Source organism: Xenia sp. Carnegie-2017, unplaced genomic scaffold (assembly GCF_021976095.1).
Source record: "Xenia sp. Carnegie-2017 unplaced genomic scaffold, XeniaSp_v1 HiC_scaffold_23, whole genome shotgun sequence".
Lineage (NCBI taxonomy): Eukaryota > Metazoa > Cnidaria > Anthozoa > Malacalcyonacea > Xeniidae > Xenia > Xenia sp. Carnegie-2017.
The window spans coordinates 12274164-12300921 of NW_025813486.1; the positions used below are offsets into that span (position 1 = coordinate 12274164).

Here is a 26758-nt window from a genome sequence, read left to right on the forward strand (position 1 = left end):
ACATGCAAAGTGTCGTAACAAGAGATAGCAAACAGAAAACTAGTCAGCAATTAATATAAAATAAACAATGTATTTAAATTGATAGAGGAGAGTTCATTACAAGTTATCTGAGTTACAGGCGACGACAATGACAAACTCACACGACTGCATTCGAATGACCTTCGTTCTAATTTGTATCTAACCAGAATGCCCCTGAATGAGTTTGTCAGCCTCCTTTTATACTAAATAACAATCTTCACACTATGCTAAATATCATGCAAATCTACAATAACAATCTCTAACCATGTTGAATATCATGTAAACTACAGTAACAAAATACATGAACAACAAGTTCAAAATCATGCTTTTACTCATTTCGTAAATATGAACTTTCTAAACGTCATTATAGTAATATAGTTCCTCTTTTCAAATGAGTTATACATGCTCATAGTCATGCACATAACAAAATATAAACCCAAAATGCATTCAATTAATAAACCTAAATTTAATAATGTCTTTTAATAATTATGCATTTTTATAATCTTTTAATTATATACATTTCTATTTTTGATTTATTTGTAATAAAGACGTGGGGTTGTTTTTCATTTACGATTTTTTATCTTACAAGTAACGAAATATAAATATAACTACTGTTCCTTAAAAATTCTCCATTTTTACTTGCTTGAATTCCAAGTTTTACAGTTGATTTTCATGTAGTATTTACGTAACTGTTATCTATAACCAGCACTACATTATCAGTATATTTGAAATTTTAAACAACCCTGACCAAAAATCGTTTACAACAAGCTTCGTCTTAGTTAAATAATTGGTGGTATAATTATAAAAAAATTGTTTTTATTATCACAGGCCTGGTACCTAGCCCCTTTAAATCACATATTGATTTAACATAATTTGGTTGGATCATGGAAGATTTGGTTGGATCATGCATGAGGTTGGATCATGCATGATAAAGGAAATGATGGACTAACAAACGAAAAACAAATGATAGGACACAAAGTTAGTAACTTCTTTTACAAAATTCCATAATTCCCGAATACTTTCGTAAAAATTGAGCTAACAAAATAAACATTTAAATAAACAATAGCCAATCTACTCTAGGCAAAATATATTATAACTGCTAATTTTAAATTTAAAACCCTTTTTTAACAAAGTATTTGGCTATAAATTTCTGAAGAATAAAAGTTAAACAATCGATGCATTGAAGTAAATTATCTCGCCTAAAGCTAAAACCGCCCATGATTGAAAAAAACAGAGTGATGATTTTCATAATTTAACATATATCCCTGAAGATACATTTTCTGCGCCAATACAAAGCTATAAAATGTACAGAATATACGACAATTTATGCATTTTTTTGATTTAATTACTAGGATTATATACATACAATAATTCTTTAATGTCACTAAATAATTGATACAGGAATTTTCTTGACAAAATGTATTAAAATATTTTCTAAGAAATATAAAACTTTCCCGTTTCATACCTTGGATTTAACTTTAACAGCGCTGGCACTGGAATTTATTTCTTTTGCCACTACATAGATTGGTACTGGTGGGTCAAGACTGTTCAAAATTCTCGTAACATCATCACGCTAGAATAATACATATTTATATTGCTAAGAATAGTTCTCCTTACATCAAAGTAAGCCCCGAGACATTGACTAGCTAGTTGTAATAAGAGATGCAATCCTGTATTAAAATGCGCCCAAACTAAAAGTGTGGAGCCTTTAAATGAGTTGGCAACTTCAAAACAAAGACAAATAGCCTAACAATGGTCTTATTTTGTGACAAACTTGGTAGTTCTATTTAACAGTGCCTACCAAGGTTCTTGTAACATAATATACTTTTCCTCAAACTAGCTTTGATTATAATCAGCATGAAAAATCTGTATAGAGGAAATATAATTCATTTTATTCAGATGTATTAAACTTGTATATGATACTAACAAATTCGCTTTTGTAATGTATGAATGGTCGCCAAGAATCAGACAATACTTACGTTAGGAAAGCGCTGAGAAAGGGACAAAAGCAAATTACGAGCATCACTGATTCTTTCATAAGCCATGAGTGAACCAATCACGGACATAACATCGTTAATATCACTTTCACGAGAGTATTTAATTGCTGTACAATAAAAAAAGTCACATTGTTTTTAATTGGAAATTCTGCAATTAGAGTGCAAGCAGTCAAAACTTCGTAATGAAAGAAACTTGCGTGATCTTAAGCATTTACAAATTTTTAAAGCAGTAACATTGCCATAATTTAGGTTAGGTGTAAGGACGATGTAACATTCCCGTACACAGCATACGTTAGAATAACAAATACAAGGTTTTTTATGAAATACTTGCTAGAAAAATGCTTAGCCACCACTTTCATTCAATCAACATCATGAGTGACGACATATATAAAATAGTTATGGATTTATTATAACAAGCTGGACTAAATGAAGTGATTATTTACCTCTTTTACAGGTGTTATTGGCTTGCTCTATTAAGCCCTAAATAAAAATTAGATAGATTCAATAACCACCTGTGGGCATAAAAATATCTTTCATGAGATTGACTGAGGATGACACAATTTCAAGAAGAAATGCTTTGTATAAGAATTGTTAAACTACAAAATGGAGAGAATGAAGGGCATGCTGCGGAGTACCGAGGCAAAAACTGAAATCAGGAGCGTTGACAGAACGACTTATTGCTTCCACTACGCAAATATTTTAGTGTTCACAGACAGTTAGAACAATAGATTTCTAAAAAAATGAATAGAACACAGAATATATAACTAACCAGAAGCGACCCTCCTTTGAAGTTTTTGGTCCCGTTGACAATTGCCAGAAGTGCGCGTTCCCATGTTATTAGGTGGAAAGTGATAGAATTTTACTATAAACAATATAGTGAAAGTTTGAGTGTCGAGTTTAAAAATTATTTTTATTGAGTTTTAGTGTAATATCTTTGCCATTTTCATTTTTATGTTAAAGAGAAGGTAACACACGATTACTATGTTGACTCTTTTGAGTAAAAAATCTAATTTTACGACACAATTCAACTGCAATTTATTTGTGAGTATATTCGGTGGTTGGTTTGTACGTTTTAGTTTATCTTTATCAAAATGTCCTAAGCAAGTACAAATATGTTATGACTTGTCGTATATTTAAAAGGAATAAAAAAATGATTTTAACAAGACTTTATTGTTTACTTAAACGCTTTAAATAAAGTACCACTATGACATACAAAACACAAATATAAGTTCAAGTACAGTTTAAAAATGGGCTGATTACTCATTTAATTAGATATAAATAGAATTAGGCTTAAGGAGGAATAAAACAAATAGCCTTGTTTTCAGAGTTGATATTTTTGTGCCTACTCTAAAACCGTGATACATGATCTTCAGTATTGAGAATCTACACCCTGTTCTTTATTGCCTGCACAAACAATTGTAACTCTAATTCGTTAGGAAATGATTTTGTTGAAATACTTACAGATGCTCAACAAACTTTGTAAATATATGCAAACATGACTAATCCAAAATAGGTATCAAACTAAATCAGTGAAGGTTTTCTCTCTTGAAATAAATACACTGCATGTCTTCTCTATGGACTTAACGAAGCGGTAGTTAGAAAGTGTATTTATCTAGTGTCATTCCATTGTTGAAGACAAGAATAATTGTTTGTATTGTTAGATGACATATAACACTTTGATTTAACCAGGTTATTTGTACAATACCTACTTTAAATCACATATCAGCAATAAAGTATTTAGCATTATTGATTATACGTTGTATACATACTAAGATTGTCCAGTTAAACTCCACAAAAAGCATTTTTAAACTTGACAATCCAATTTTCGCCATATTGTCTACAGTAAAAATCTCCCACTTTACTCATGGCCCTCTATTCGTAAAAGTTTGGACAAACGGTCTGTGGCGAGCGAAGAGCCGCCATTTTGGTTCCTACTTGCAAAATAAAACTATAATAATACCATTGGAAATCGGGTTTACATGCAAAAGAAGAAAGCGATTCGGGCTTTTTCCAAGATAATATCTTATATATCAGAAATAATTGCAAGCTCTTTGCATTTTTTAAACGATTTTAGGTAGACCTGATTTATTTTCATTACTTCGAGCGTCATATGGTATTTATTAGTTTGTGCTTCAAAACTGATCATGGCCCAATGTAAGAAGTATTTTACGTATTGGAAAGTGTTTATTGGGTATATATTCCGACTCTGTAACAAGTTTTCATAACGGCTAAGCTTGGTGGCAATGCCAATATTATCCTGGCAAGTGGCTGCAGAACATTGATAATTGGGTGGCTATATTCATAGGTTCATATACAGTATTCCGTAAACACAACGGATTTCAATAGAAACTAATAAAGTAAAACATGCATATAAGAAAAATACCCCCTCCCCAATTATTAATGCTCCGCCGTCTTTCATCCTGGCATAAGTGTTATCAAATAATTGAATCATAGTAATCATGTGATTTCTGTCATGAGAGATTTGTGTTTAAGATTTTTAATATTTTAATGGTAGTGAGTTGTGCATGCCTCCTATTTCATCCAAGCATGACAGTTTTTATTCTTACGGATCACAAAATTTTATTGCTCAGCTTACTATAACAAACTTTTTTAGTTAATGAAATATGCAATGATGTGTCTAAGATGCATTAGGCCTTAAATTTATTCCATGAAGTTGATTCTGCGTTTTTCCTGTGATGGTGTGATTGTAATCAAAGTGTTTGCTAACTTATAGCACTAAACACTCAGAGAAAAATAATTTTATTAACTTTCAGTTTTTCATTTACTTATAAATCACCAGCAGACTAATGTGTTCATTATTAACTGAGCAATAAATAAATAATTGCAATGCAAATAAATGAAATAATTACTGATATTTCGACTAAATGGACTAAATGCAAGTAAACAGCCTCATATATTTCACCCGAAAGAGATGTATGATTAATGTTCGTGATCACACGCAAAGCTTGCATTGGCAAAATATTTGAGCTTTTTAGTTTTGACTACAATTATCACTATTTAGGGAAGCTTTGAACGAAAACATTTCTTTGCCAACAGTTAACAGATCAATCGAGCTCATGCTAATTTCCGTATATTATATGACACCTGGCATTTGAAATATCATTCAAGTCTACGTTTGGGCCATGCGTATTGTGTTGTATTTCATATTTTAAAAATTTTCGTATGACTGGGCTTCAAAGATTATGTGCCGATGGAAATTAACTTCGATGTCTCGCAAACGACATCATGCAAGTGTTTCAAGTCAGAGTCACTGATTCTCATTGTGACCTTGTTACTTGGTGAAATTTTGATCACAATACACTAATATACAAGTCGATTTAGTTCAAGACCGAGTTAGAGTCTGAGATCAAGTCCATACTTCAGTATAAGATCGAATCAGAGCTTGAGTGTAGACTCCAGTCCGAGCTCGAGTCCGAGCTCGAGTCCAAGCTCGAGTCCTAGCTCAAGTTCGAGTTCGAGTCCTTAGATCGGTATTTAGATATCTTTCATTTGATTGTCAATTTTCTTGTGTTACAAACAAATAAATACACAATACGCTGGGCTATGTCGAGCAATGAAATAAATTTGCGTATAATGACGAAGCGCTCGCACAGGCTGGTGATGAGTACGCATTCTAAACGAGTAAGTTGTTGTTTTTCATATATGCTCCAATAATTTCTGTTTTCTCCTATTTATAAGATACCTAAATAAATTTATAACTCACAATGCTCCAAGGTTTTAGGTATAATTGTCAATGCTGTCATACTGAATTGTTAGAAGGATCATTAGAGTACAGGTGTTGGTAATGGGTTTCGACTTTCGCGATCAAATTTAGGTCAAAGCAAAAATCCTTAAAATGTGCAGAACATAGACACGAGGTAGATGAAGCCTCGAAGCCTGTTCGATGTTTACGCACAAAATTTACCCATTTTATTCGTCTGTGTGGCTTTGTTTTTTTTCTTGGGAAACAGATGCATCGATATATTCCTTCGGTTTTTGAATCATCGGCGCAACTGACTTGATTAGGTCCGCCAGCAAGACATAATTTTCCTCCCCGTTTCTTATTAAGATTACTAGTAGAATACGCCATGTTGATATATGTGTTCAACTATCTACGTCACAACTTCATTAACATACCGATTAAAAAGTTCGCAAAAAATTGCTGAATATCGTGACTTTGAACGCTCATAAAATCACTTTTACAAAACCAATTTCAATTATAACTGCAGGAATACAATCAATGAAACATCGTCTTTCAATTTAGCTAATAAAGAGGGGGGGTGGCTAAAATTCGTCTCGTTAACCCTTATAACTCTAATTCTAAAGTATTGATTCTGCTAAAAATTTTGGCGAAGCATTTCTTTTAAATGAATATATTCTTTCTCTAGTATGAAAATATAAATGTTACGGTTTGTAGATTCTTTGATATAACATTTGAGTCTGGTACAATCTTTAATTTAGCAAGGAGTTATATATATGGGATAACGAATGACACAACTTCTGTATGTTTTTCTTGATCATATAGGGGGGTGTTGGAGGGGGTGTGCCTTCTTGTTAAAATTTTTTGCTTTATATTGCTAGTCAAATACAGATATCAGAAAGCTACCAACATTATGGAAATAGGCCTCTGTGATATTATAGACCAAAACCTTCTGTAAATCTCATTAACAAGTCTATAAGAAAACTAAATGTGTTTCACTTTGAGCTACAGAAGGCAATTTACATTTGTACAATTTATTACCAACAATATATTGTACTCAGCTGTTTCAGTGAATATCCTAATTACTACATTTTAAAATGATGAACTAAAAATACAAAATGCAACATTAAAAATCATAACAGTTTTTGTGATTTGATGTAGTTGTTTTTTAAGGCTGATTTCCATTCAGTGTAAAAAGTTGCCAATCGACTTTTGGCGATCAATTATCTAACTATGCATGCGCAGTACCTTTTCTGGTGGCTACTTTTATAGTCGCGCTCTAACAAAAAAAGTAGAATTGTTTTCTACTTTTACGTTCGCTTCTTAGTTTTCAAATGGCGACCGGAAGGAGTGCACAAATTACAAGTGTGAACTTATGTTTTAAATGATCAAAATACCACTACAGACGCAAGCAACAAGGAAAATGATACAGAATACGAATCATGAAGAAGAATCAATATGTGAACCAGAGTTAGGCCAGCTACGGACAGAAGCAACGACACGGAATTTAATTTCCCTATTGAATATGATATGGAAATATTCATTGAATTCTTAAGAGATGGACCATGCTTATGTAGCACAACATGCAAAGCTTACAAAGATCAAACAAAAAGAAGGAACGCTTGGTGTAAGATTGCAAAAAAAAATTTGGAAAGTCAATATCTTTGTTTTACTCTTTTTACAAGTTTATTGTGTTCAGAATTTATAAGTAAATGAACTGTATATGTTGAATGATATTTTTGTTGTTATTATATCCTCAAAATTTCGGTGATTTCTCACTTTGTTGTATACTTGATGCATAACCTAAGAATATATATCGAAATTAATTTGTATATTATGAACAAAAGTCGAATTTCCATGAATCCTAATGGAATAAAAAGGATTATAAATTTGATACCTTTGACAATGAATTTCTGTTGTAGCCGGGTTTTTGAAAATGCAATGGAAGAATTTAAAGGAAAACTTTAAAAAATGTCTAAAGAAACGAAATCGAATGACAAAGTCTGGTGCTGCAGTACACTCCTTGCCAAAATTAAATATTTTGAAAATCTCCAATTTTTGAACGATAAAATAGCAAACAAAGAAACAGAACTTAAAATAACTCTGCTTGACAATTGCTCCATAACCAATGCACCATTGCAAAACATTACTACAAGCAAAATAAGCATTCAACAACTAAATTCTAGATCCCAATCAACACCTTTAATGGCTAAGTGTAAGAACTATCCTGATGCAATTCCTGCAAAGAAACGGAAGGCTAATAAGGAGGAACTATCAAATCGTGTTGATGCTTTAACTTTGAAATACCTTGATGACATGAAATCATCGGAGAAAGAATATAACGAATTAGTCGAAAAAGAAGATCCTGATTTACTATTTCTCAAGAATTTTCTTGAATCTTTAAAAAACTACCTAGAAAACAGAATAAAGATTCAGCAGATTTTGTTTGAGTTAGAGGATTCTAATGAAGATTAAAGAAAAAAATACAGGCTCCAGAAAGATGAAATACATTCATGTTGTGTTTTGCCATGTAAAACTTTTATATACACAAACTTTGAAGAAACTTATTGAAATTAGTTTTTGTCTCTCTGCCAAAAAATTTGCTGTTAGATCATTTTTACTTTAAAAATTATTTTGTTTGTACCCTGAGTTAATAAAACTTACTTTGTTACAAATTAGCGTTTATAAATACAATGTTGTTCATCAACAAATATCTACCATACGAACATCTTAGATCCTCTACCATTTTATTGAAGCTTTATTAAGCCACTTGTTATCCCAATGTCATATCTCCATTGTCCAGGTATAACCCTTCCTCAATTACCGCTTTGATCCGGAAAGTTTTTTACACAGTAAGTGTACACACCAAGGTTAGGTTGAGTAATTAAAAGAAAGGTGTGCAAAGCTATAGTAGTTTAACGACATTTCGCACAGTTTCAACATTGGCGCCTCCTATCAATTCGGAATCTCATTGCCAAAATTCCGAATGCATTCTCTTTGACCCTCCTTGCCCTAGATATTCTATAGTTATAGACTTTTTTGGACAAATCTTAGGTGGTACCTTCATAAGGTTTCATCGTATAGGGCTTTAAGAACAACTCATCATCAGCTAAAAATACGTAAGCGTAGTCCTTTCCAGAGCCAGAATTCTTTATAATAGCAGTTTGCGGAAAGTTAAGTAGGTTGTTGTCAATAGCAATGCCAATATTGCTGTTTGTGTAAAAATCACCATCACTTTGTCGACCATTGTCACCAACGTCAAACAGATTAAATTAATAATTTGCTATGCAAACTGCTAAAACTACAATACTATGTGTTTTCTTGTAATTAAAAAATTCTGACTCACAACGAAGGGGTGCCTGAATAACGACATGTTTTCCTTCTATTGCTCCCATCCAAAAGCCTCCTTACCTAAAAGCGCTTTTCACATCTCATTGCTTTTTTCTCACTCGCATACGCAGTCTCAATATCAGCATTAATAGTAATTTTCGTCGATTAAACGACCGAAGGAAAGCAAATTTTTTTACTAATTGCAGCCATATTTGTTGTTGATTAGGTTTTTCAAATTACGCGCGGAACTTCAACAAAAAATCGAGCGAAAAACCTCGATCGCAAAAAGTCGATCGCGCAACATTTTACTATGAATGGAAATGAGCCTTTAGAGTGGAAGTGGATGAGAACTGAGATGCTTGTAAATTGACCCATTTCAGAATATAATAAAAAATCATAATCTTCCATTGAAAAACAGCTTTTGGTGTAAGAAAACTATTGAAACAGCATTGGCACAAACTTTTGCAATGACATTTGGAACAAAAATAATCGTCTTCATGAATTAGTGGAGGAAACCTTATATCAAAAGCAGTTCAGCACAATAATCACCATACGTAATCAAATTTCGTCATTTCGACGTCAAGGCATTTCTTTCATTTTTTTGGAATCTTTGATTCCAGCTATATGTAATGACAGTAGCCGTCAACGATCATTTATTACACACTTATCCACAACAAAACACAATATTATCTCAAAATACTATCACTATCAGTAATCGCCATATAAACACTAGCTCTTATTTCAAAACTAGGAACCAAAATGGCGAAAGCTGATCATGTGATCAATAATACCCAATCAACTCTAGCAAAACGGAGAACAATAGATGTCCCAACTCTTACACATAGAAGGCTCTGACTTTACTACCTAAGAACGTAACGACGCACACTTCCGGCAATTGTCAGCGAGACCAAACACTTTAAAGAAGCGACCCTTCTGGTTGGTGATAAATTCTGTGATCATGGTAATCTTTCGACATTTACTTAGCGGCAATAAATCTGCATGCTGGCTACGCTACTGACTGTAATTTATGAACAATACCACCTTACCAATGCAATGTGACATTCTGCTTCTTTTACGTAGCAAATAGCTATTTGAGGGAAAAAACGTTTGGCTTCTTGAAATAAATCCAGAGCAATTTTCGGCTCATTAAAAGCAAAATAATGGTCGCCAGTCCCCAACAAAACGTTAATCAAGAAATTGTTGAAGTCAGGGAATATGAACTAAAAACACATTAAGTAAAATAATTGGAGTATGGTCTTTTAAAGAAGAATTTGTTCTGTCTACTTCAAACTTATGTTTTCATGACATACCTGGAATGCCTCAATGTCTTCACGCAGTTGGAAGAAGGTATACCTCTCGAAAGGATTCATAACTTCCTGCATGTCAAAAAAGGTGAATAAATAAAAGTAAAACACAAAATGTTTAAAATGTATAAATCGCCAAAAAAATGAAATTCGCAAAAAACAATGACTACCCACAAAAACAATGACTGCCCACAAAAACAATGACTACCCAAAAAAACAACCAAACGCATCCTCTGATTGGTATAGAACTGTATTTGCATTTGCCTGGGCAAAACGATCTGATCTCAAGCAATCAAATCAATCAATTAATCAAAGAAAACTTGCAAATTAATCATGAATATACGTTAGAAGAATATTAAAACATTTTGTTTGTATTGTATTAATCTCAAAATAAATATTGAAACAGAGACTTTGTCGTGGTGACAAACTTAAAAATAGATTTCAAAATAGCAAATACCATGGTAAATGGTAATAATAACAATGTAATAGTTCTTAAAAGAACTGTTTTAACCAGAACACTAACCCAACAATTCAAAGGAACCGTTATTTACAGCTAGAAAGAGACACTATACATTTTAGCAGACTACTCGTCAGGTGTCAACGTCTGCTAAATGAGAACCTCCAAATCATGCTATATTTATAATGTTACAAAAGGTCAATGTCATCCCTATTTTTAGAGATGACACTTAAAACAGAGACAGATTAAACACGTAATCCTTTTGTCGGCAAAGGACAGGATTAGTCAATTTAATTAATACCGACTCCATGACGCGTAGCTGGAATAACGAGCGACATTTTTTAATAATTTTAAAGTTTTCATCAGAATAAGAATTGGCACAGCGAGTGTAGCTTAAAAGATGTTTTCCAATCGCTGAATCACATAGAATCAGATTTTCACTTTTACACCCACGTTTTGGTAGTTGTCGTAAAGGAACAGTTTTATTCATGACAGAAGCTGGTACATGCTGTTTTATTCTTCACTCAACCTTTGAGAAGTCCTACCTACATAGCGAGCATTACACTCACATTTAAACTCGTAGACTACATTGCTTGATATTTGTGCAGGGAGAGACAGGTTTGTTGTTCTCAGTCTGTTGTCTTTATAAAAAAAGCCAGATAGATGCGTTGCATGAGGTTGCTATAACACATAAGATCTTTCAAAGAGCATTGGGCTTCATATTCCCTGAAGAAAACAAATCGGACCAAAAAAGACGTAGGCGGCAATGCGTTGCTTTTGTGTAAACAAAGCGTGCAAGATTGTCTCCAGCTCCCAACTTGGGATTGTGTTCGTAACACGTTCGCCAAGAAGATTTTGAAAGCCCATTTTAAACAATCTGTGGCACGTCATTTGTTAGTCGAGATACTTTGAAAAGAAATGCATTTCACACTATACATGCGACAGTTGATGATCCGAGAGAAGAACATATTTCACAAGTGGCCTAAACCCGATCTTGTCGTCAAGCAAGTCATTATATATTCTCTATTTCAAATATTGTCTATTATCTTGATGCTTTGTTCGCATTCATCAGTACCTCACTAATATTTTCACATTTGAAGATGTAGCTTACACTTCTTGCTTTAGGTTGTCAAGGAGGTTTTAAAATAAGTCAAAGATGAACGAATGATTGAAGCAGAAATGAGTAAATATGTCCCAGAGCTGATTGCGTCAGATACTACTGTTGTAGTGGCTGAGGGAGCTTCGTTTCAAGACCAACATGTAAGCTCATAAATGATATATATTTTCCATTGATTTACAAATTTCAGGTCAGTTTTACAAGTAACTTCTTATTTTTAAGTGTCGAAACGCTTTAAGTCAAACACATCAGTGTTTGAGCTGTAAGAGATGGGGTAAAGAGATAGGCTTTTTGGAAACAGAAATCATTGATCTTCAGTCAAAAATGAGAAATAAAGATGGTGGAATTCAGCAACAAAAAGTATTCAAATTACAACGAAAAAGAAATGAAATATGGGCTAACACATTGACTATGACCATAGCAATTAATTCTACACACATGCGTCATTTTTAGAAAATTTAAATAAAAAGTATAGCAGGATTTCTTAAATGGAATAACGAGTTGATTCAAGTTCCACTGATACATTACATGTTGAAACAGATTTTGATGAAATAGTCTAATGGCTCAAATATATCTCTTCAAGAACAATATCATGCAACAGATAAAGAATCAGACTTATTGAGTTCAGCTAACTTTTCCCAAACGGATAAAAATTTCAAAACACCAACGTATGAGTATTGACTGTTTATGTGATTTTTACTGTTTATGTTACAAATATAGCTCTATACATGTATATAATGGTCATATCAAGCACACCTTTGCATTTACTTTAGAGCACCACCACAATAATATAACATAAGAAAACAACTTAAGTTTATTGTTTTTCTGTCACAACTACTGATGTTCAGCTTTTGCCCATGTTGCAATTCGGATCACCCAACTTTATAAACTAAAGCTTGCAGTACCTTGGTTACAGTGATAACTAGATTCAAAAATGCAAGTTGTACAATAGCAGAACATGTCTGGAGAACCGGCCAAACATCAAAGGAACGAAAATGGCATCAGGAAAGTTTTTGCTTAGTTTTTCCTTTTAACATCTGTGCTTCACCTTCAAAAGTGCTTCTTCGTTTCAAAAACATGAGATTACCTTCCTTTAATTTCAAGAATTTTTGAGCATCAAGCGGATGGTGAGGTGTTTGACAATGTTAAGAAAATGGGTTTGTGTTAAAGAATACTGTTGATTTATTTCTTATTAGAATAAGCTTTTTCCGACAGTCCATTTATTTTGGAAAAAGAACAAGGAAAGACTGATTTCAAAATTGATGGCCACACAAAACTATTTGACAATTGCTGGAGGTGGCCATAGACAGAATTGGACATAGTGCAAAATACTGTGCTTATACTTTGTTTTGCTGTACAGTGCCATGTATATTTGGTTTTTCCTTAGTTCAGGTAAAAATACATGCGAAAGATACCATACTAAATATAAACACTCCATTTACGCACCAACTATACTTAAAATTCTATGAATTATTCTTTTTACAAAGAAATATTGCTGGGAATAGCCAAGCAATGGACTTCTTGGTAATTCAAAATACATTGGAAAGTCTTTTGCTAAGTGGCCATCCTTTTACACGTCATATCGGATCGCCACTCAACAATTTCTAAACATATGAGAGAAAAATTTGAGCATATTGAGCACTACTTTGATCCATGGTATCTCAAAAAAAGTAAATATAAATATGAATTTATTTTATGCAATAAGTGTTTTTAAAAAGAATTTTCAACACATCTGCTGTTTTTTTACAGAAATACACAAAGTACAGACTAAAATTGCTAAAGAAAAAGATTGTGATAACATTGAGGTATGGATCAGGGCGGATCTAGAGTATGTCAAATCCGTCGTGCGACTGATGTTTGAAATACAAAAATTACCTATTCATATTAATTAAAAATTCATAATTCTTACTTTATCATGGCATTTACTTCGTGATAAAAATCCAGCTTTACTTATTATTGAAAACTAATGACTAATCCAATGAACATCTCGTTGGTAACCAGATCAATTGAATTTTAATTGACCTGGAATAACCGACTGATAAGCGGGGAGGCTTGACTGGTTCGACGGATAAAGGAGTCTATGAACGCCAAAAACGCTTATTTTATTGGTCAATGGCCAGATCAGTGGACAGTTTGGAATGGTCTCGACCGATAGGAGAGGTGGCCGGACGTATAAGGGAGTCCAATTGCTACCTTACAGTTGGTGCATTTGAATTTTTGTTTTATTGTGATTGGTTTGACGGATTTCGACTGATAGCCAACTGAACTAACATAGTCAAGCTCACTGTCTGAATTGAATGTTTGATCGTTTCATAGTAATTTTTATAAGCATGATAGAAACTAAACTACAATCAGATGGAATTTATGGAAATCGTTTACAAATTCATATATTGACATGAATGCTGCTGTCAAAACTGTGAATATTTTCAAGAGGGTGAAAAATTTATGGATAAATTGTAAATGCTTGGCAAAGACGATCTCGCGAGCGACATTTCAGTCATCGATGTTCAAAAGAAAGCCAATATTGTTTTGAGTTTTATCAGCAGAAATTTACATCAAAAATCGTAAATAAAGTACAACTGAAGTGTATGCATGAATGTAAAATATCAAACTCAATTTATGCGTGCGTGTGATGCGATTTATGTCAATATGGCGTATGGTAAGCAGATTGATGCTTCTAAAATTGTTGTTGCCGAGGACTTTTAGCTATGATTTCTTTAGTGCTTGGAGAATTGTGGCCGTTATATGGCAGCGAAATACTACATTCCTGCAAATATATTTCAATGGACAAAAAATCTGTAGCCATAAGGCGGCATACTACTATTTACTTTATCATAAAGAAATGTTTGGGGCTTTTCAGTTTATGATCACAGATCATTCAATCATTGGACAGTTATACTACATATTGTTTAAGATTTGGGAAAACTAACATTGATTACATGAGAATCTGATTACTATAACCTAAGATTTTGAGTCTTCTGATCCATGAAGCTTTTTATTTTGACAATTTGACTGGAATGGTATTAAACCTGAGTATTTCACATACATGAAATGTTGTCCCATATCACATATTGTCCCCTTTTCTAACTGAACACCTCATGTAGAGATGTAAAGGTGTGTTAATCTACGGCTCATACCAGATTGTTTGCCATAAATTCCAAAGGGCTATTGATGTATGAAAAGCATTTTCTATAAAGTAAAAAATGTTTTCTATGTATGCAAATAAACCCTGTATTTGGCAAAACAGCAAAGTATTTTTCATGATCATTAGGTAATTTTTCTGATGATAATTATAATTTCTAAATTAAATTATTTCAGATTTACATTTAAACGAGCTTTGATCATATGAAAAGATATTTATCATAACCAGTAAGCATGACACATGAACCAATTATAACATTCAATGGTTACATTCTGTTTGTATTTGCAAATAATGCTACTAGTGATTGCTATATAGCACACCTTGCATATATTTACAGAAGATAACAGTCTAGTGAAATGCCTAATAAACATTTATGGCATTAAGCTGTCTTTAACTACAAATTTTCACTCTAATAATTTTCGCTTAATCTTTGGCAGAAAAAAATTTTGAGTTTTTTCTCAAAAGGTGAATTTGCTAGCACTGATGTGGAGATGGATAAAGGGTTACAATAAACTTGCATGGTTTGAAGTCTGAGCTTTTCTATATCTATGAACTGTCACTTGTAGTACCAAATTTCCAACTTAACTCATTACATAGAGGTTTGGATGGGGGTCTCTAGGGGGGTCTGTGCCTGACAACTTAATAGTAATTTTTAAAGACTATATCTGTTTTTGAATAGCATTATTGTAAAATAAATTTTACGTTCCTAAACATGCTAATGAGACATATATTTGGCATGATAATGAGCCTAAATATTTGGCAAAACATTCAAGTATTGTTGACTTCATTTTTTTTTTTTTTGAAAAAAACGTAAGCAAAATGTGTTGTTTTTACGCAAAAACGATGCCCACAAAATACGTTTTGTATTGCTCTAAAACGCTGAAAATGGCATTTTCAAGGCTCGGATATTCAAAATTTTTCAGGGGAGAATGCCTAAGACCCCCCAGGTGCGGAGCGCCTCCGACGTTTTATCACTGATGTTTGAAAAATCCTAGATCCACCCCTGGTATGGATATGGCCATGTGAAAATCATTTTATGTGGAGTGCAACATCTACTCCATCTGGTGATGGAGACTTAATAAAAGCAAAATTTGAATCCTTTTTATGGCACATGGTCAACAAGCAGTGTAAACTTCCCAACAATATCTTTAATAAATGTGCTCATGCATATAGCATTGAAGAGAGATGGTGGTTATATGAAGTTTAGTGAGACATTATACATATGATTCTCCAAATATTTTAAGTATAGACTTACTTTCACTTATCGTTTTGTCTTATAAAGAAAGCATTGTTTACGAGAATGTGTGCAAAGCTTTACAGAAGACATCGCTCAAGAAAGGAATAAAAAAAGGCATCGCCAACTGCCCAAACAAGATGCCTTGAGGACGCCCATTCATTACTTAACCATTTTGCCCTAAAGATGATGGGCTACTCTTATCAAGGAATGTACTACAGGTGTCGATGCTCTGCTGTTTCTAAAAAGTTAGGATGAAATTAAGTTGCACTTTACATTCTCATAGACATATCATTATAGCTGTCCATTTTGATATCAATCTATGTTAAGAAAACAAAAAAAAGATGATGGAAGAGAACAAATAAAAGTTGTTTATCCTAAGTTTAAAAATGGGGAAACAACAGTCCGAATTGTAAAAGTTCATCCGAAATATGGTAAGACTATTTTTTATAGTCTAGTCAATTTCTTTGATAATTTTAATATGAAAAAAATGTCATTTCAATGGATAAAAACCATTACGCATAGAGTATGATGATGGCATATTCAGCACAATAATGGAGCTGACAAAGAAACATTAAAGAAAGTTAAATTAAATGGCCCCTGCCCCTATGAATATCATGCTTGCTAAACAGCGCAGGGAAGAAGCAGTAAAAAGATTTAAGAGTCGTAAGGCAATGGTTGTTGAAGAGGTTGCAAGAACATCTGATGCATTGTATATCTGTTCATACTTTTTCGTTACTCTGAAACACTTTATTCTATTCTAGGAAATGAACCTACATCCTCTGAATAGGCACTATCGAGGACGACTAGGCGCTGCAGGGTCTACAAAAATCCTAGCTTGAAAGGGCACCAATATTTAAAAGATTACCCAAAGAACATGAAATAATCTGTTTGATTCATTTTATAAATTTACAATACCACTTATTTTAACAAAGTTTTTACATATTGCAATTATATTTCATTCATTTGAATCATTATCAAAGTTCATTAGAATCAGCTGGTTGAAATGTTTTCCTGATGACGTTGTACGCACATGCCGGTAGTGGAATTCTTATTCGTTCAACACGATCACAGGTAAGATGAATAAATTCCCAATAAGCCACACTTTGCGGGAATGTGGAACTATAGCATCATACATTCTATTATACATTAGTATATAGTATAAACCTTTTTAAAGATTTCTTGCATTCCTGAAATGTAACATATACTTAATAGTCACACTTCTTCTGATCTTGTTGGTCGATATCGTCTTTGGTTCAATTTCCTATATTTAAATGCTGCTAATCTTAAGGACAACCATTTAGGCAAATGGTATCAAATGGTGGATGCTGGGTAATGCATGCTTGAGCAGTTAAGGTGTCTCGAAGAACAAGTTTATCTTCTAGACAAGCAACACATTCGTCCATTTCTTTACAACAGAGACACTCATTTTCGTTATTAAGGCGTTCCTTCGCACAATTACTGCAAGAGCACCTGTAGCATAACAAATACGTCTAATTAACACACAAATACTTCGCTTAGTTTGTTACTATTCACCTTACGTAATAGTTTAATATTAAAATTAAGTAAAGGTACATACCAATTAGACAGATCTTCCCCTCCATTAAACCGGTCTTTTAATTTGTTGATTTTAACTTCCTTATCTTCTTGCTTCTGCTGATGATCCATTCTTCGCCCGCAAGAGGTTCGTTTGAGTAAGAGACTGAATGAGATTCGACCACATGTTCCAACTGGTCGTAGTCATGCGCAAATTTGGCTTCAAACACATATTCGCCGGGAATAAAGTTATATTCATAGTCATTGTCCGACATAGAAGATGTTTCTGTGACGGAAGAAGTCTCAGACATCATACAACGGTTTATTTGGAAAAATATCGTAATGTTTTCAACGTTTAGCCTTCCACCGATAGTCAATAAAACATAAACAAGAGCGCGGTGCAAGCGGCGTGTTCCTCACCCTACGTCACATTCACGCCCAAGCTACTGTACTCGGACAAATTGCGTCATTCTTTACAGTGCACAAGTAAAGTTGCAGAAAAATTGTCAATTTTAATAAAATTTCTTAAAAAAATTGAGAATTTATCATCTAAAACCGCAAAAATATAAATTTTCCAAAGAAAAAATTCGGTGATAGCACTTTAAAGTATTTACTGCAGAATAGAAGTTAGAACGAAACTTCTGCTCAACATATTTTCGAAAATTTTGGGCGCTTTTCACATGATTCCAGATGTTTTTTACATGAATAAGCAATAAATGCTACCTGGAAAATTTATAACAAAATTCTTACCCCTCGCGAACGACGAATTGTGCATTCAACATAACTCCTCACTAACGATTCGAGCGCCATTTTGAATGTGTTCTAAAATGTAAAGAAAAAACATCGTATTAAACAAAACTCTATTGAGCTGGGATTATACCTTATTCCAATATAGTCTTCACATGCTTCCTTTAAATTCATACGGCAAGCAAAAATTTTTCACGCACCATTAAAAACAAATCAGAAAAAAATGCAACTAACTGCATGCTTCAGCGTTTTCCTATAATCCACATTAATCGTGAGAGTGAATATAAATTTTGAATACAAACTTTTCTTCATGAAAACTATCGGAAGATTAAGTTCTAATATTCAACTAAACACTGTTGATAAAGATTACGTAAGAAGGGGCATTGTTCAAGAAATGGATGGAAGTGCTAAAATGTTTAAAATTAAACTTAAGTGGAAACAATTGCAGTCCTGGGGTTTGCAAGTTCCTTGTTTGGTTCTTCAAACCTACATTCCGTAAGTTGATCTAGAGAAATCAAAAATGAAGTGAGCTAAACGTCTTTGTATGAAAAAGCTGGCTTAAACCCGAGCAAGGCACGGTGTCAAAGACAGCGTAGGGAGGGGGTTGAGCCTTTTCACTTTTTCGCAGAGATAAGGTTTCTTCTAAAATTTATATATTATAGCTTAATTTGAAGCAACTAGGTAAAACATAGAAAATGTAGTAAATATAAGTCGTAGCCCAACCAGGTTATTGTTTTAATGTCGACGGTTATAACACTATTTTAAAACGTACAGTTCCCCCATCCATGGGAAAAATATTATGGTCGAGTACAGTTCCTTCAAACAACCATCAGCACGTGTTGGTCAATATAATTTATGACTACATACGTAAAATGCAACTATGTACCACAGTTCGTAGAACGAATATAGATATAGAAAATGGCATTATTGCATCAGAGGAAGCTCTAGCGTCAATGTTGATCAGAATGAGTTGTCAGCCAAATGAAGCATGGTACGCCATGTTACGTACATCCGTTATGGGCTTAGAGTTGGATGATTTTTTCAAAGGTTCAATAAATAAGGGATGTTAGATACAAGCACAATGTCGTACTTGGGTGTCTTTTGTTTTGCTATTGTAATAATATTTGCGTCATGTTCAAATTAGGGTAGTTGAGATTCAGTTAAATGTGAAATATAAACAATCAAACAAGCAAAAATACATTTTAACAATTTGCAAACAATCCACTAAATCCACCTTTATCATGAAGAATTTGAACAGGCATTTGACTTGGTTCTGAAAAAAATTTGCTTAATTGAAAATAATCAACCTTAATGGGAACACCTTCATACAAATAGAATCAACAGAACAAACATTAACAAGATTGCTTGGTGCAACATTGGTAGTTGAATCATTGCTTGATGGCTGCCTTTAACTGGACTGGCTTTTGCAGGATTGGCTGGCACAGCATTAGTATGAGATTCATTAACTTCCTAGAGGGACAAGATTTTTATTTAACCACATGCACATTAGTGCACTTGTCAATTTTTTTCTTTATTTTGAGTGAAATATCATTGTAAAATACTGACCTATCGTTGTATTCGACTTTGTGCACGTAAAGTGTATGTCGTTTGTAAGGGTATTTCTAGTTGTGGGTCACCCTGTGTTCTTCTGCAAAAATCGTCAATTAATAATATAAAAAAGCATGATCGTCTTATAGACTTAATGATGATCATGACTGCCAATTGGGAATTTTTTTATGATAAAAAGCAGAGTATAAAAAGTATGACCATAATTTAAAATCGCACTCTTGTCATTCAAGAAATAGAAGATCTTTACTGTGCCTGTTTTCACAGGCTTATACCAAGCGAGGAGACCCTCGGTAGAACTCGAGAGCGGATCACCGAAGGTCGAGTGTCGCACCGACTCGAGAGTTTTACAAACGTCTCCAAGATTTAGAAGAAGGAGCAGTCACCCAAGAATTGCCTCGAAAGGGGACCAAATTTGGTTCCACGTTTATTTGACACTATGATAAACTTTCGAGGCTTCCCCAATGGGCTTGTTGCCGATATCGAAAAGGCTTTTCATCAAATACAAATTGCTCCCGAAGATAGAAAGAGGCCGAAGTTTCTTTGGTTTGACGATATTAACAAAGTTCGCCCGATGCTAAAGGAATACAAGTTCCGACGCCTACCGTTTGGTCTAACCCCAAATCCTGCAATATTATTTACTGTTATTTGTCACCACATTTCGAAATACAAGAATGTCGATCCATAAATAGTCTCCTTATTAACTGAGTCGTTATATGTTGACAATTTCGTTGGTGGAGCTTCTAATGAGGACGAAGCTCTATACATCTATCATAGATCTCGAAAATTAATGAGCGAGGAAGGATTCAAGCTTCGAAAATGGCATTCAAACTCGCAACATGTCCGAAATGTTATCGCGAATGATGAAGATCGTCCATTTGTTGAGGTGGGAAAGAAAAAGGGGTCATCATATGTTAAACATATACCAAGTACGATGGTGGAAGACAAGTTAGTAAAAACTCCTTTGCCTCATACAGAGCCACAACTTACGAACACATCTCAAGAGAACAGTATCAAATATTTTAAAGCTATCTGCGAAAATATTCGATCCTATTGGCCTTCTTGCACACTTTACTATCACTATGAAGATGTTGTTTCAAACCATCAGCTCTTCTTGCAGTAATTGAGATGATAATCTGTTTTGCATGGCCTTATAACGTTGGAATTCTCTCGTTCACAACTTAAGAGCTTTAAGTGATATACGAGTACCGCGTTGTTACTTCCATGGTGGATACGTTTCATCTCCGATTCATCAGATACATGGATTTTGCGATGCATCAGAATTTGCCTTTGCCGCAGTTGTAAATCTACGAACGGAACATAAAAACGGTGAAATTGAAATGAATTTAATAGCAGCCAAGACAAGAGTCGCTCCTATCAAACGACAGACCATACCACGACTTGAATTGTTAGGTGCAACTACCTTAGCAAGATTAGTCGATTCGATTGTGAAAGTGTTGACTTCATTAAAATGTATCACTGATACTATTATGACGACGGATTCATTCACCAAAATTGTGTTGGATTCGAAATCATAAGCTGTGGAAGTCGTATGTACAGAACCGCGTAAACGAAATAAGAAAGTTAACTAATAGTTATAAATGGAGACACTGCCCAGGGGTAATAAACTCTGCCGACTTGCCTTCTCGTGGGTGTTTCGGAAGTGAACTCGTGCAATCTGGAATTTGGTTGAATGGTCAGCAGTTTCTCCAAGATACTGAAGAAAAATGGCCCGAAGATCTTCAGCCTACAAAATTGGATGAGGACCATTGCTACACAGAGATAATACAAGTACAAACTACTTCGTGTCACAGCACAAATTTTAAGGTTTATCAAGAAATCAACAAAGCAACTATGCTCTGTTACGTCTGAGTTGAATGCTAATGAGCTACCTGAAGCTAAGAGATTATGGATCCGAAGTATTTAGTCAGCCGCGTTTTCCGACGAGTTTTAATGTATTCGAGCCGGTCGTGAAAATCTACGAGTTCAATAACTTGGTTTGTTTCTCGATGATGATCAGATTATTCAGTGTAAAGGTCCAATTGTCCACTCTGCATTACCTGATAGTGCAAAGAGCCGATTTTGTTGCTCACTAATCATACCTTTTCGAAATTAATTATACGCGACTGTCACAATATAGTACACCACGAAGGAATTAGAAAAACTCTGAATACCATTGGAGGAAAATACTGGATCTTGCGTGGTCGAGAGCGCGTCAAGGGCGTTGTGCGTGGATGTATCAAATGCAAGAAATTCGAAGGTAAAGCTTTCTCAACAGCGAAGGAAGCGTGTTTGCCATCAAGTCGAGTACGCAAAGAGCCTCTCTTTTCAAACACCAGAATTGACTTTGCAGGCCCCATATACGCTACTAACAATCAAGAAATGGATAAGATATATATCTGTTTGTTCACTTGTGGCTCCACTCGAGCGGTGCATCTTTAACTTGTGTGTTGTTTGTCTGTGCTATCGTTTCGGCAAGCTTACCGAAGGTTTGTCTCACGAAGAGGATTGCCTTCTAGACTAATGTCAAACAATGCCAAGACCTTCAAAAGTTCCACAAGGGAGATCAACTGACATACAACGCGAAGTGGCGTCGAAGGGTGTCGATTGGGAATTTATCATTGAAAAGGCAACTTGCCAAGGAGGATTTTACGAGCGAATGATACAGAGTACAAAGAGATGTTTGAAAAATTTGAAATTTGAAATCATCAGTACGAATCGAACTCAAACCAGAAAAGCGAAATATCAGAAACGTTTGTTAGATCAATTTATTAATCGTTGGAGAACGAAATATTTTTTAAGTGTCAGAGAGACTTCACGCTTACTTCATGGAGCACAGAAAGAGGAGATAGCTGCCGGTGATGTTGTTGTGTTAAAAAATGATCGTTCCTCTCGAATTTTCTGGAAATTGGCAAGAGTTACCGAGCTCATAGTAAGTAAGGATGGTGTTGTTCGAGCAGCAAAGGTCTGTGTTGCGAGTACTACAAAGGTTCGATCGTCAGAGCTACGTCGTCCAATTCAGTTGGAATTCAGTCTAAAGACGAAAACTCTATGAAAACCGGACAACGAAGAACTGCAACTGTGATTGGAGACCTATTGCGACAGTCAAATAGTAAAAACTCGTGGAAATAAATTGATCAATATGATCAACGTCGGGAGTGTGATGAACATTTGTTTGTTTTTTTTGTTTTGTTGTGGATAGCGTGCTTTTCACGTGATTGACACTTTGGGATTAACACAAAAGGGGGGAATTGTTGTTAACATTATGGATTCGTGATGTTGTTATTGATTTGTGAAGTAGTTTTTTTGAGGCGACTTCGTTGTACAATGAAAGTTCAAAAATATATCATTTAAAGGACACATGCAAGCTAGAAGACAACTTTATTTTATTGTAATGCCTATAGCGTGAAAATATGACGTACCAAGTTTCAAAGTCGTCCGCGAAATATTTAAAAAGATATTTAGGGTTATAATCGGTAAAACACGATATTCGATGACCATTGCTAAAACGCCGTGATATTGTTTAAGTCTGGGAACTGGGAAAGAGTGACGTAATAGTTGAAATAAACAAACATCGTTCTTATATCGTTATACGACTTGCACGCAATTCTTGCACGGCTTTCGGTATTTTGCTATTACTGTTTTTTATTTAACAAAAATTAATGGATTCTTCTGAAGAAGAAGCCGATTATGATATTGTCGTCAATAACAATGAGGTACAACCTTACATGTTTGAGCCTTTTGCCAACGCGCAAGGTGGTCATAGTAATGACAATTCTTCGTCATCGGAAAGCGAAGATGAATACATTCACAGAATTGGAAATGTTGAATGGTTAGTTGCATTTTATTGATGCTTCATTGTTTTTCCCGAAGTAGAAAGAATGTTTTTATCTTTTAGGTGCGAGTGTGGCTTTTGTGTGGTCATGAGTACAGGACGGGAAAGTATATGTTGCCAAGAGGTAAACAACACTGATCCTCTGATACATGGCGATCATATTTGCATCACACAAGAGGAAGAGTTTGCCATAGTATGTACAAACGAAGCTGTCTTAAAAATAGCTATGGTCGTGTACACACATGACATTGGACCTATGCCTGAGAGTGAAGAAAACGAGTAAATATTACCTTAGAAGTGTAATTACGTGTATGTCGACAAGTGTAAAATGCCGATAAGTATCTTAGACAAAATTTTGTATCGTTCAGAGCATTACGCTACACGGCGTACCGACAGTGGACGGCTTGGGTGCATGGCAGGTTGGGAAAAAAGTACCGACAATCCATATCTTCTTGTGCTGTGGAAAAAATCCGGAAAGCATTTCCTTCGCCTTCTGGAGAATACAAAGGATTTGAATATGCTCAACACTACTGAATGTTAGGGCTTATGGCGTATGACAAAGTCTGTTCATTTGTAATTATGTTTATTTCATGTGGGACGTTATTTCTTTTTATTTATTAAAGCGAGATTTATGTTGCTTAATGGCTTCAGCTTTGCTGATTTTTGATTTGTGGTGAGTCAATGGGACAGGTATTTCTTTCACTCCAGCGACATCAAGAGCTTTGGAGTGTGTTGGATTAATGCGTCTGCAGTACAAAACTTCTTTCATCAAGTCCTTAACATATTCTGAGAAGCAAATCATTATTTATGTTGGCTTTGCATTGCACTTTGAGAAAAGGTAAGTTTATTTTTTTGTGCTAACCATAAGTGCTGTCAACTTTCACTGGTTTGATGACCCCTTGTCCATCTTTTGACTTTGAATAAGCCACTCTCCAAATCAATGCCTCTTCTGTTTGCCCACCATTCTTCGTTTTCTGAGGTTCATTTCCATTCTCATTGAAATGAAGAGCAGCAATAAACAATCTAAAAATGAATGTTAAGTTTATGTTTACAACTATTGCAACTTATTGCTTTTGCAATGATGACTTTTTTATGTAATCATACACTAGTTATAATTATATTACCTTGCTTCCATTAATCTGTAGAAAAAATGGGTATGTTTTGGTGCAAAAAGAATCACCACTCGGTGGAAACCTTCGATGGATGAAGTCTGCTTCTGATAACTGAGTTTTTCAATATCTCTCATGAGATACTTGGACTCAACAATCGAAGACAGCTCAACATAAGCTTTTGAACCTAAGATCAGAAGTTAGTTAACAAAAAAAAAAAGAATGTTGACGTTACTTTGAAATTTATTTGCTTACAATACCTTTTTTTATCCACATTCTAGGCTCTAACATATCATGTTCACATTTTGGGAATACATCACTATGTAGGGACATGGATGTCACATATATGATTGAGAACTGACAACCACTTTGCCTTGACAAGTTCTTCATCAAATTGCTGGAAGCAGCACACCAGTATACATGGTTGGAAATTGATTGGGCCCAATCCGACAATAATTTGCAACCGCTTTTTTTTGATGCTGCCAAAATTTTCTTTTTGATTCCTGTTGGAATTTGATTATTGATGAAATGTGTAAAAGGTTGGTTTGTTATGACAATCTATACCTTTTGCTACATGCCATACATCAAAGTAGTACTCGATTTTTGGTCTTTGTTTTGACATGTAGGATTTGATTTGAGCATGTCTGTCTGTGGTCATCGACTTCACCTTCATCCCACTTTCATCAAACTTTGCCAGACATCTCTTTAATCCCTCAAGTTCCATTGCTCCAGAGTTCGTCACTTCATTGGACTATGTAACATAATTATGTGAGTATTCTAACCATGTTTTATGTACAGTTGTTGAAGAATTGTTACCTGAACAAGTTGTGTGACTAAAATGTTGTAAGATTCCAAATCCATGAGCTATATGACCCATACTTGGCACAATATCCAGGCGAATCACATCTTCCATCTCCTCCAAGGTTAATGTTCCTTTCTCTGATTGATTCTAGAAGATACTTTTGGTTCATATGCCAAACATTTGAAACACTGGGTATCAAATACGCTGTTTGAATATTGCTATATGTGCGCTCTGACAGAAATTGTATGCCTGAGTGACGAAGGAATTGAAGAACTTTGCTGGGGTTACTACCACTAAACAAGATGCTGGCAGCAAAGACCAAGTTGCCGAAAGGCATTCGCCCATGCAGAGGTTGGCTATTCCAGTCTCGAACATAACCACAATGACATGTTGCTAGTACGTTAACCATAACACCAGTCGTTTTGGTCACAGTGGAACAGCTTTCACCACAACATGGGCATTGACTTACTAAATGTCTCTGGCAACTATCAAACACTATGTATTTTCTCTCATTTTGAACGTCTTCCCTATAACATAAAAATTAGAATCAGAGAGAGATAAACGTTACGTTCTGAGAAACATATAACAGAGAAAAGCAATGTAAAGAATAGTCAGGTGACTGGATAGTTGGTACTAACGTTGCATTGTCATTGTCGGATTCTTCATTTTCGCTTAACTCATTTGAACATTGAGAGTCTGATCCATTGTTGCTATTGCTCATCATCGACGTGCTTTCTGTATCAGACCATACAGCGCTATCCTCAAAATGTTCAATTTCACATGACGTCGTCTGTGTGCTGTGATTTTTTGTTGAAATGAACTCAACCTCCGTACCTTAGCATAAAATTATCGTATTGCTGGATT

At 34.6% G+C, this 26758-nt stretch overlaps 3 protein-coding genes and 2 long non-coding RNA genes across 6 annotated transcripts in view; 2 read left to right on the top strand and 3 right to left on the bottom strand.

Annotated features, from left to right (window-relative positions):
• Positions 1 to 26758, bottom strand: part of LOC124447621 — an 81329-nt gene that overhangs the window by 46760 nt on the left and 7811 nt on the right. Inside the window, exons 2-7 of one of the 2 annotated variants that reach the window (XM_046998583.1) lie at positions 18586 to 18657; positions 10356 to 10421; positions 10092 to 10265; positions 2459 to 2495; positions 1998 to 2122; positions 1484 to 1591 (exon numbers count right to left, since the gene is read on the bottom strand). In XM_046998583.1, coding sequence (XP_046854539.1) covers positions 1484 to 1591; positions 1998 to 2122; positions 2459 to 2495; positions 10092 to 10265; positions 10356 to 10421; positions 18586 to 18645 — 570 coding nt within the window. In that variant the 5' untranslated portion in view covers positions 18646 to 18657. Of the gene's footprint in view, positions 1 to 1483; positions 1592 to 1997; positions 2123 to 2458; positions 2496 to 2784; positions 2924 to 10091; positions 10266 to 10355; positions 10422 to 18585; positions 18658 to 26758 lie in introns of those variants that run through there. The other variant, XM_046998584.1, reaches the window with a different exon arrangement.
• Positions 17183 to 18385, bottom strand: LOC124447626. The gene is made up of 2 exons (XR_006948773.1): positions 17879 to 18385; positions 17183 to 17772 (listed from the first exon to the last, which is right to left on the bottom strand). It is a non-coding gene; the product is annotated as an uncharacterized LOC124447626 (long non-coding RNA).
• Positions 22682 to 23203, top strand: LOC124449128. Its single transcript, XM_047000079.1, has one exon. The coding sequence runs from the start codon at positions 22682 to 22684 to the stop codon at positions 23201 to 23203; it is 522 nt and encodes a 173-aa protein (XP_046856035.1).
• Positions 24831 to 25639, bottom strand: LOC124447623. The gene is made up of 3 exons (XM_046998587.1): positions 25353 to 25639; positions 25108 to 25279; positions 24831 to 25006 (listed from the first exon to the last, which is right to left on the bottom strand). Exons 1-3 carry the CDS (start codon positions 25480 to 25482, stop codon positions 24841 to 24843), a joined length of 468 nt encoding a protein of 155 aa, XP_046854543.1. The 5' UTR covers positions 25483 to 25639; the 3' UTR covers positions 24831 to 24840.
• The window catches only part of LOC124447624, a 975-nt gene continuing 645 nt past the window's right edge, over positions 26429 to 26758 (top strand). The window contains exon 1 of the long non-coding RNA XR_006948771.1: positions 26429 to 26758. This exon is cut by the window's right edge and continues 145 nt beyond it. This is a non-coding gene — a long non-coding RNA (uncharacterized LOC124447624).

What these genes read in the sequence shown, in the direction of transcription:
- LOC124449128 (XM_047000079.1), top strand. Translation starts at nt 22,682, where the DNA reads ATGCCAAGACCTTCAAAAGTTCCACAAGGGAGATCAACTGACATACAA.
- LOC124447623 (XM_046998587.1), bottom strand. Translation starts at nt 25,482, where the DNA reads ATGAAGAACTTGTCAAGGCAAAGTGGTTGTCAGTTCTCAATCATATAT. An exon ending in TAGAATGTGGATAAAAAAAG is followed by an intron (nt 25,280 to 25,352) that starts GTATTGTAAGCA and finishes TTCTGATCTTAG; the next exon opens with GTTCAAAAGCTTATGTTGAG. An exon ending in TACAGATTAATGGAAGCAAG is followed by an intron (nt 25,007 to 25,107) that starts GTAATATAATTA and finishes ATTCATTTTTAG; the next exon opens with ATTGTTTATTGCTGCTCTTC.